At 37.8% G+C, this 10,547-nt stretch overlaps 1 protein-coding gene across 1 annotated transcript in view; it reads right to left on the bottom strand.

Moving 5' to 3' along the window:
* Xpot (exportin, tRNA) overlaps positions 1 to 10,547 on the bottom strand; it is a 44,890-nt gene that overhangs the window by 28,607 nt on the left and 5,736 nt on the right. Inside the window, exons 3-8 of the mRNA XM_013020874.1 lie at positions 7,137 to 7,219; positions 5,443 to 5,499; positions 4,154 to 4,223; positions 3,372 to 3,590; positions 740 to 924; positions 465 to 633 (exon numbers count right to left, since the gene is read on the bottom strand). Coding sequence (XP_012876328.1) covers positions 465 to 633; positions 740 to 924; positions 3,372 to 3,590; positions 4,154 to 4,223; positions 5,443 to 5,499; positions 7,137 to 7,219 — 783 coding nt within the window. The remainder of the gene's footprint in view (positions 1 to 464; positions 634 to 739; positions 925 to 3,371; positions 3,591 to 4,153; positions 4,224 to 5,442; positions 5,500 to 7,136; positions 7,220 to 10,547) is intronic.

The raw sequence follows: 10,547 nt of genomic DNA, 5'->3' as shown, positions 1-10,547 counted from the left end.
AAAAAAAAGAAAAAAGAAAAAAACAGAAGTGGCACTGTGGCTCAAGTGGTAGAGCACTAGCCTTGAGCTGAAGAGCTGAGGGACAGCACCCAGACCCAGAGTTCAGGCCCCACGAACAAAAGAACAACAAAAAAAATTCATTCAAACTAACTCTGTTTAAAATATACTTTGTAAATGGTATGTATAGTCCCCTGTAACTCAATGTATAACAGTCTCTTAGACCAGAAGTATTAACAAATGAAGTTTTTAAGTAATGCACAAAAGCACACACTGCCCAGACCATCAGGTTTAAGAACTGGTATAATGTACTGTATAAAGTAAATGCTACAAAGAATATTGCAGGTCTCTGGATACAGTAGTTTATAATTTCAAGTGTAGTCTCTAATATTAGAAACAAGAAAAAGCAATTACTACATTTTGTCCTCATTTGTTCTAATAATTTTCAGAGCTATATATTTATTCACCTGGTCAATGCTGAAAAACCCAGCAGTCTGCAATACTTGACACAAGGATTCTACTAGTTTCATTTTATCAACAGGGTCCATTCCTTTATTTACAATTTCAAATAAACAGTCACAAGCTTCTTCCCGTAGAACTTCTATTGACATGTGACCTAGCAGCATATTTATAAACCTGACAATGAGAAAATAAAACTATTTTAACATTTCCACACTCAAGAGTTTTATATACTGTATTTTATAGGCTTAGGTACAAATTGAAAATTCACAAGCATATTTACCTATCATTGGCTATAAGGGATAAGTCTATCCAAGAGACATAAGCCCCAACTACTTCAAGGCACTGACATGTCACTTCTGAATTAGTATACTGATAATTTTGTAAAATTTGGTACCATGATTCCACCAGATTTGGAATGCACTGTTCCCTCATGGTATCTTTTATTAGAGTATTCCTACGAGCCTCCTAAAAAATAAAACACCAAAATACAAAGTAGGTTATAAAATGTTTGACATCAGAATATAGTTGCATAAAGTAATTTCCTCTCCATTGAACTTCCAGATTTGTTAACACATTCTCTGCCATCGTTTCCTATTTATCAGCTCCAGAATCATATCCTGTGATTCTTTGTATATCCTGTTTATTCTTCTGTGCCAGACTTAATGTCTTATTAAGTACAAACTATAAATAAGCACTGCTTAGAAAGCTTAAGCATCTGATTTTGTTTCTCAGTATTAAGTATGATTCTTACCTGAAAAATGGCAGTTCAATGCACAATGCCTTTTACAGTTATATTTGTTACAATAATCTTGTTATTATGCATATTTGAAACTATACTCTAGTTCTATTTTAAGAATAAGGCTGAACTGAGTGTGTAGCTCAACAGTAAAGAGATTGCCTGGCATATATGAGGCCCTAGATTAAATTCCCTGAACCAAAATAAAAAGGGGAGAAGGCAGGCAGAGAAGAGAGGGTGTATATAAAAGTTACATAAGTTAATGAAGAAATAGAAAAAGGGTGATTTAGATATGACTATATATTGTCAGCATCAACAATTCATAAGCAATGTTTTTTCCTTGCTCAGAGACTATATGCAAGCATTAAATGCAGATTACATTTCTCAATGAATATGAGAAAAATCAACCTTTTTTTAAACTGGTAAGTTGCTTAGTTAAAAAAAAAAAAACAACAACTAAGGGTGCAGCCACCAGTGATTCAAGCCTATAATCCTATCTACACAGGAAACTAAAACCAAAGGATTACAGTCCAAGATAGCCCAGCCAGAAAAGTTCATGAAACTGATCTCCAAAATAACCAGACAAAAGCTGGGCTGGAGTTATGGTACAAGTGGTAGAGCATCAGCTAATCTAGCAAGAAGGCTAAACAAGAATAAGACCGAGTTCAAATCTTAGTATTGGCAAAAAACAACAACAAAAATAACAACACTGGGGGCTGGGAAGGTGGCTCAGTGGTAGAGTGCTTGCTTTGCATGCATGAGGCCTTGGGTTCGATTCCTCAGCACCGCATAGCAAAATGAAAAAAAAGCCACAAGTGGCGCTGTGGCTCAGGTGGTAGAGCGCTAGCCTTGAGCTGAAGAGCTGAGAGACAGCGCCCAGGCCCAGAGTTTAGGCCCCATGACCAGACCCTCCCACACCAAAAAAAGTAAATAAAAATTAAAAAAAATAACAACACTGGGGGCTGGGAAGCTGGCTCAGTGGTAGAGCGCTTGCCTTGCATGCATGAGGCCCTGGGTTCAATTCCTCAGCACCACATAAGCAAAAAAGAAAAAAGCCAGAAGTGGCGCTGTGGCTCAAGTGGTAGAGCGCTAGCTAGCCTTGAGCTGAAGAGCTTAAGGGACAGCTCCCGGACCCAGAGTTCAGGCCCCATGACCAAATAAATAACAACAAGGGCTGGAAAGGTGGCTTGGTGTAGAGTGCTTGTTTGCCTTGCATGAATGAAGCACTGAATTTGATTCCTCAGCACCACAAAAGCAGAAAAAGCCAGAAGTGGCGCCGTAGCTCAAGTGGTAGAGTGCTAGCCTTGAGGTAAAGGACAGGGCCAAAGCCCAGAGTTCAGGCCCCACAACCGACCAAAAAAAAAAAAAAAAACTCTAATAACTCTTGATTCCCGCCCACCCCGTTCCCCCTCCCCGGTGGTATTGGGTTTGATCTCAGGGCCTCATGTTTCCTAAGTTGTTTTTTTTTTTTTTTTCTTTCCTTAAAACCACTGAGCTCAGACTCAGGCTCTGATTTTTGCTTATTGTTTTAGATAGGGTCTTGCTTCCTGCCTACATATGTTCCTGTGTAGTCTACCAATGGTAGACTTCCAGTATTTTGTATGACATTTGAGTGCCACTGCATCTAGCTCTTCAATGAGAAGGGGTTGTATGATTTTTTTCTGCCCAGGATTGCCTAGATCTGCAGTCCCAACAATCTCAGCCTCCCAAGTAGCTAGGATTAGAAATATAAGCCATTGGTGCCCAGCTAGAAAATTCAATGTAGTAACTCTTAATTTCAACCTATATTGGAAAGAAAAATCAAATCCATAATGCTGGGCAATGTGCAATTATTACTAAATTTTTGTTTACAGGAAAATAAAAGGCTGTTGGAGGATGGTACGTGATGGGGGAAGGGATCAACAGAGAGGGTAAGGATTTAATATGGCTTTAGTGCTTTATATAAATATATGAAAACAGAACAAAGCAAGGATTAGAAGGTGTGAGTTTGATCAGGATACAATGTATGTATGTGTGAATGTCATAATAAGACCACCCCTTTGAATAACTAATATGTGCTAATCAAAACTTATAAAAAAATACTTAAAAGAAAAAAAAATTTCCTTTTTCCATTATGGGTTCCTTTCCTTCTGCAAAATCTTCCTTAAAAATGAGAAATTAATGTGAAGTCACTTGCCTCTGATGTATGAACCACGTCACGATCCACCAACTCTGAATCAATAGCCATGAGGATTCGGAGGTACAGATCTACTCCCCTTGGATTTAGGTCCACTACTGAGAGAATGTCAAAAAAAAACTTGGGCCATTTAGTGAGATATTCTGTAACAAAAAGCAAGGCGAAGACTTGGGCTGCTTTATTTCGTATAAAGGTCTTCTCTGGTTGGTGATTCAGCATCTGACAAACAAAACACTGCTATTAAATTAAAAAGGTTAAACAGCATATTGTTTCCATTTATCACTAGTATGTAAAACTTCACTGAACTTCAACATTGTCCAGATTAACAAAGCAACAAAACTTTATCAAATTTTATGCAAGTACTTAAGTGACTGGCCAAAGAACAAACACAATTTTCAATGACTACCTCTTATTCTTCTTTGTGCAGCCCTAAGCACTGAACCTACAACCTTATGTACACTAACAAATGTTCTACCACTGGGCTACTTCCCTAATTCTTGTTTTTTTTTTTGAGATAGAATCTCACTATGTAGCCCAGGATGGCCTCAAACTCATGATCTTCCATGCCTAGCTCATTCTTAGGCTTCACATACAGAGTTTTAAAAAAGATACAATTTCTTCCAAGAAGAAAAAAATCATTTTTCTTCTGGCTACTTGCTTTTTAAGGAAAATAAGAAACTAGTTACACAAATGCTTTAAATGTTAGAATAGCTCCATTAATTAAAAAAAGAACATGCAGTAAAGAACTCTGTTGGCCCTTTAAATAACATGAAGTATTTTACCTGAGCTTGGAGCCAAGATATGAGTGTCTCTCTAATTAGCTGTTGCTGAGCAGTAGTTAGTTCTGAATATCTGTTCATAACAGAGAAAAAGCATAGTGGCTATTATTTGGTGTCTGGTTTTGAAGATAAGTCCCATCAATTTGAGGGGAAGTAATTATCTTAAGTTTCCTAAAATAAATTAGTAATGTCTATCAATAGGGCTTTAAAGAATATGCAAGGAGGGGCTGGGAAGGTGGCTTGGTGGTAGAGCGCTTGCCTTGCATGCATGAGGCCCTGGGTTCGATTCCTCAGCACCACATAAGCAAAAAGAAAAAAGCCGGAAGTGGCGCTGTGGCTCAAGTGGTAGAGTACTAGCCTTGAGCTGAAGAGCTGAGGGACAGCGCCCAGGCCCAGAGTTCAGGCCCCACGACCAGACCCCACCCCCCCAAAAAAAAGAATAAATCCAGTGGCTCACACCTATAATTCTAGCTACTCAGGAGGCTGAAATCTGAGGACTGAGATTCAAAGCCAGTCCAGGCAGGAAAGTCCATAAAACTCTTATCTCCAATAAACCACCAGAAAACTGTAAGTGGTGCTGTGACTCAAGTGGTAGAGTATTTGCCTTGAGCTGAAGAGTTGAGGGACAGTGTCCAGGCCCAGAGTTCAAGCCCCATGACCAACCAAAATAAATAAATAAATAAAATAAAAAAAAATAAAATTGGATTACTGTTGTTACTTATTCAGGCTTTTTCAGACAAGTTGGAAATATGTGTACTTTTATATTTAACCAACAAAATATCCCACTTGGAATAAATCAAAACACACTTATAACTTGGAGATATATATATATATATAACACACATATAAAACACATATATGTAATTATGTGTATGTGTATGTATCTCTCTCTCTCTCTCTCTCTCTCTCTCTCTTTCTCTCACACACACACACACATTTTTTTTTTCTGGTCCTGGTGCTTGTATCAGGTCCTGGGCACTGTCCCTGAACCACTTTGTGCTTAAGGCTAGTGCTCTACCACTTGAGCCACAGCACTACTTCCAGCTTTTTCTGAGTAGTTTATTGGAAATAACAATCACACACTTTCCTATCCAGGCTGGCTTTGAACTATCATCCTCAGATCTCAGCCTTCTGAGTAGCCAGGATTACAGGCATGAGCCACTGGTGCCTGGCTTAGATGTAACTTACATATTGTCAATTTACCACCTATATATTATGGTTTCCTCAAAGTAAAAACCAAGTAAAAACGGCCTCTCCTCAAATCTGCATCAAAACAGTGCAAAGAGCCTTACTTGTATTTAACTTGATGTTCTAATACTTGAAAGCAGAAGAATTTTATGTGATCATCACTGGAAAAAAAAAAACAACAAGAAAATTAGACAATCAGAATACAAAGTCAGAAAATAAAACATTAATGAATAATAGCTGAGGAGTTGCTCAAACTTATATTTCTAAACTTATCTTCTATTTACCAATCTCTATTTTTGTCAGTTGTGAAGCTGAACTCAGGGCCTGGGCACTATCCAGATTTTTATTCAAGGCTGGTGCTCTACTGCTTTGAGTCACAGCTCCAATTCCATTTCCTGGTGGTTAACTGGAGATGAGTCTCATGGACTTTCCTGCCTGGGCTGGCTTCAAATTGTGATCCTCAGACCTCAGCCTCCAGAGTTGTTAGGACTACAGTGTATACCATCAGCTTTACCAAGCTCATTTTATAAAAAAAAACTCAAATCCATTTGTTTAAAAGCTACAAGAACAGGTTTGTATAATAATTTAATATTTCTATTAATCTGACAAGCAAAATAATAAATTTTTTGTAGCATGTTCCTTAAATGTAGTGCTCTGCAAATGGAAGACACTCCTAAATTCAAGAAGATATCTGGAACAATTTCCACATTATATGGTAGAAAGATCGGGTCTAAAATAACAAATGAAAAACAGCAAGAGACTGGCTAAGTCAAATCAAAAATGGTCATCCAAATCATTCTTAGAATTGTCTAGTCAGTTATATTGTAGCCAAATACAAATTAACAGTGCCAGATGGACAGACTATTGCTCCTACCTAAAAGCTTATACAAGATATCAAACTACAAATATCCTGCTCTTATAAGATGGGAACAAAAGTTAACATCCACCTGTTAGTATTATCCCCACCATTGGTCCTCAAATCTGAACTCCTGCATGCCCTGGAATTCCTGCCAGGTAGCTGGCCACTTCTCTCTCTCCGCCCAGACCTCCCCTGTGCACGTATTTTACCTCACTTCCCCCTAGGATTTGGATGGGGACAGAGGCCATGTGCTCCTTCTCTGGGGGAGATATGGCCCCTCTAATAAACCTTACAATAATGTTTCTCCTGTGCCTGCCAGCCTCTTCATGGTCCCCTGGGATGGTCCTGAAGGATCTTTTCACCACCAATTATCCACTCTTAATCATTTCTCAGCTGTGATACGGAGCTGTAGTGGAGCCAGCTACAAACTCTGATAAAGTCCCCTCCAGTCCAACATTGTGCTCATTCTTAACAGAATAGGCCAGGCTTAGTCATAGTACTTTTTGTTTCTTCGTAATGGAAACTAGTCCATATAAGGATCAAGATTTTATCTTAATTTAGACCACACAAATTGACCAAACAATTAGCAAAATTCACACACAAGACAGAATTTTATCATTTAAAAAATTTTAAAGATAGGGATGACCTTTTCCAAAAACCAATTATCACTCCAATCAAGAGATGATAGGGAAGTTTCTATTGTAGTCTATTCTAACTGGAATTTGCTGTCAGGTACACAATATATTGAGAGCGAAGGATAATTCTGCCAAAAAGTCAATTCTAGAAATCTCTACTAAATCATTAAACTTAAATTTTTCCAAAAAGAAAATCACAAAGAGTTTTGGTGTCACTTTCCACATATAGGTAAAATTAACAGTCCTGCTATGTTCACAGAAATTTCAATTATTTTTGATGTCACATGAATTTTGCTTTAATTACCTATATGTCCTCTGAGCTAAGGCTTCTGCACACACCTGCCAGGCATCTGGGGAAATCTTTAACTGCTCAAAATAGGCCAGGGCCTGTAGGTTGAAAAAGAAAGACATTTGTAAGTCAATCTCAATGCCCAACTAGTACTCAAGAAAACACTTATGAGATAACAAATCAAGAATAATTTAGTGAATAGAAAAAAAAAAGCTGACATATCCAATTCAGGTTTCAGAACATATTTATTGTGTGGCTTAATCTTAAGAAAAAACGTCTAAAATAGAAGACAAATTCCATTAGTCACATAATCAAACTCCTTTGATTTTTTTTTTCTTACAGCAGTGAGGACATGGTTCAAGATGCATTGTATTCATAAACTGCTTTGTTAAATGGCAACTCCTTTGTACAACTACTTTAAAAAAAAGTGAAAAAGAAAGCCCTGAAAATGTCATTGGATCATTAAAAGGACTCAAAGGAAAAAACATAAATGACATAATACTAAGATATATGTGATTATAATAAGGTATACGACGGAATTTTTAAAATTTAACAACAAATCTACTAAAGGTGATTGTGAAAAATAAAATATATGTGCTGGGCACTGGTGTCTCACACCTATAATCCTAGCTACTCAGGATGCTGAGATGTGAAGATCTTGGTTCAAAGCCAGCCTGGGCAGGAAAGGCTGTGAGACTCTCATCTCCAATAAACCACCAAAAAACTGGAAGTGGCACTGTGGCTCAAGTGGCAGAGCACTTGCCTTGAGCTGAAGTGTTCAGGCCCAGAGTTCAAGCCCCACAACCGACAAAAAAAAAAAAAACTTATGTTCGTGTAATGTACTGTTACACTGAGGAGTATTTCAACTCTTCTCTTGTATTATGTAATTCCCTAGCAAAAGAGATTGGAGTGGATTACAACTGCAAGACAAAAACTTTGGGAACAAATCAAGTAACTGAAAAAAAAAAAGGTTAGGAATGGTTCTCCCTCCCTGTTTATGAATCAGAACTAAAAAAAAGTCTGTGCTAGCTAGGCATTAGTGGTTCATGCCAGTAATCCTAGCTTCTTAGGAGGCTGAGATCCAAGAATCAAGATTCAAAGCCAACCACCAGCAGGAAAGTCATTGAGACTCTTAAGTACCAAAAAAGCCAGAAAGTGGAGCTGTGGATTTTAAGTGGCAGAGCAGTGGCCCAGTAAAGCTCAGGGACAGTGCCTCCACCCTGTGTTCAAGACTGTACTGGCACAAAGAGCCAGTAAACTCTCAAATGGATGCAGCATCAAATATATATGGCCTCTACAAGATGAAAGGGAAAGCAGGAGTTACTCATGCTACTCCTTCTCAGTAGCGCGTACCACTAAATGAAGCATTCACATATGACAATGGACAAATAGTTCAGCAACCACACTGTGTAGAGAACATCTTACACAGTCATGAAGATTTTCAGAAAACTATTACATGACTTAAGCAATTGTGTATTGATACAAACTTCAGGTAGAAGGAACACTAAACATTATAGAAATCCAAATTCAATTAGCATTTATTGTTATTATAATGGTGATTATAGCATTTAATTGTTGTATGTAACCATTAATGATTAAATCAATTTAGCAGCCCTGATCAGCAATTTAAAAAATGAAATAGAACAGAAAAACACAGTGCACTGCATTGATATGGGTTAGTAGCAAAGGAGGCCTATAGGGCTTGCAGGTGACAGCTGATAAACTAAAACCTGCCTGACAACGAAATGGGGGTAGGGGACTACAAAAGAATGAAGAAATAAGCCGGGCGCAGGTGGCTCACGCCTGTAATCCTAGCTACTCAGGAGGCTGAGATCTAAGGATCACGGTTCAAAGCCAGCCCTGACGGGAAAGGCCATAAAACTCATCTCCAATTAACCACCAGAAAACTGGAAATGGTGCTGTGGCTCAAGTGGCAGAGCACTAACTTTGAGCTGAAGAGCTTAGGGACAGCACCCAGGCCCAGAGTTCAAGCCCCACGACCAACAAAAAAAAAGAAATAAGAAAATGAGGAAATAAGGGACTCTAAATCATAACCTTACAGGAAACAGGAGACCCCAGGAGACCCACAGATCATTTTCAAGGACTCCAGTTCTCCCTGTTTAAGCCAAGGCCAAGAGAACTGAGATAGGCTAAACTGCTGTTTTCATGGTGGTACTTTTTTAGCTATGTTCTTGACTTGTTTGAATTCTTCTCTTGTACACTGACCCAGGTTGTTTACCTGTCCTACACTTCTAGTAACCTATTTGGTGCTTAGTCCAGGAAGTTAAGGATTAATTATGTCTTTTTCTGACTTGGGACTTGTCAAATGATTCGTTATCTAGCAAGAATAGTATTTTATGAAATTTGTTTTAGTTATAGGTGTTTATGTTTGTGGGAGGTACATACAAATAGGGTCAGGACCCAAAAATTAGTTTTTTCCTCTGGGTTAGAAATATATACGTTTAGGTAACAGTTCTCCAAATTATTTTAATATATAAATCAGTGGATTTTCATATGTGGTTCAAAGCTGTTTCACTGATAGAGGACTGGTAAGTAAAGCTGATTATATGAAAATCACCAAAAACTATCCTGACCTATAAACATGGTATAACAAGAAATTTATTTAGGCTTTGCTCCATCCTTCTCCTACTCAGCTCGAACTTTAAACCTATAGAATTTCCAGAATGATAGGACTGTCTTTTGTTATTTATTTTTTTTAATGTCAATGTATTCTTTTTTTTAATTAAGTTTTTTATTGTAAAAATACTGTACAAAGGGGTTACAGTTACATGAGCAAGGTAATGAGTACATTTCTTATCCAGCATTGTTGCCTGTCTTTTGTTATTTATGATGAGCCTTGCATCACACCAGAATTCACACAAGTGATTTAGTGAGGAGCTACCAGATAGACTATTAATTGGGTTAGCTACTATAGCCTATTAATTGGGTTGGGTACTAGAAAAACTAAGTGATTTACAATCTGAAAACATTAGCCCCAAATGTTAAGCCAAAGCTGAGGGGGTTTTTTTGTTTTGTTTTTTAAAGAAATAAAAAGCTCTACTTTTAAACCAAAAATTTTGTATTTTGATCCTATATTACTAGCATTAAAAAGATTATGTAGCAATGTTGGAGATGATCATTAGTCTTTGTTGCCCATTTTTTTTTGTTGCATCTATGTAACAGTTCAACTACATTTACTAAAACCAAGGGACAAATGAGCAACTGATATTGTGAGACAGCCCGGATCTTCCACCTATCTAGTAAGCTCCCACTATTCCTAAACTGTAATATTTTGTGCTCTCAGAATTCACTTCTTCTGGGCTGGAAAGGTGGCTCAGTGGTAGAGCGCTTGCCTTGCATGCCTGAGGCCCTGGGTTCGATTCCTCAGCACCACATAAGCAAAAAAGAAAAAAGCCAGAAGTGGCA

This window comes from Dipodomys ordii, unplaced genomic scaffold, assembly GCF_000151885.1.
Source record: "Dipodomys ordii isolate 6190 unplaced genomic scaffold, Dord_2.0 Scaffold3, whole genome shotgun sequence".
NCBI classification, from domain to species: domain Eukaryota; kingdom Metazoa; phylum Chordata; class Mammalia; order Rodentia; family Heteromyidae; genus Dipodomys; species Dipodomys ordii.
This window is presented reverse-complemented; position numbering and strand designations above follow the sequence as displayed.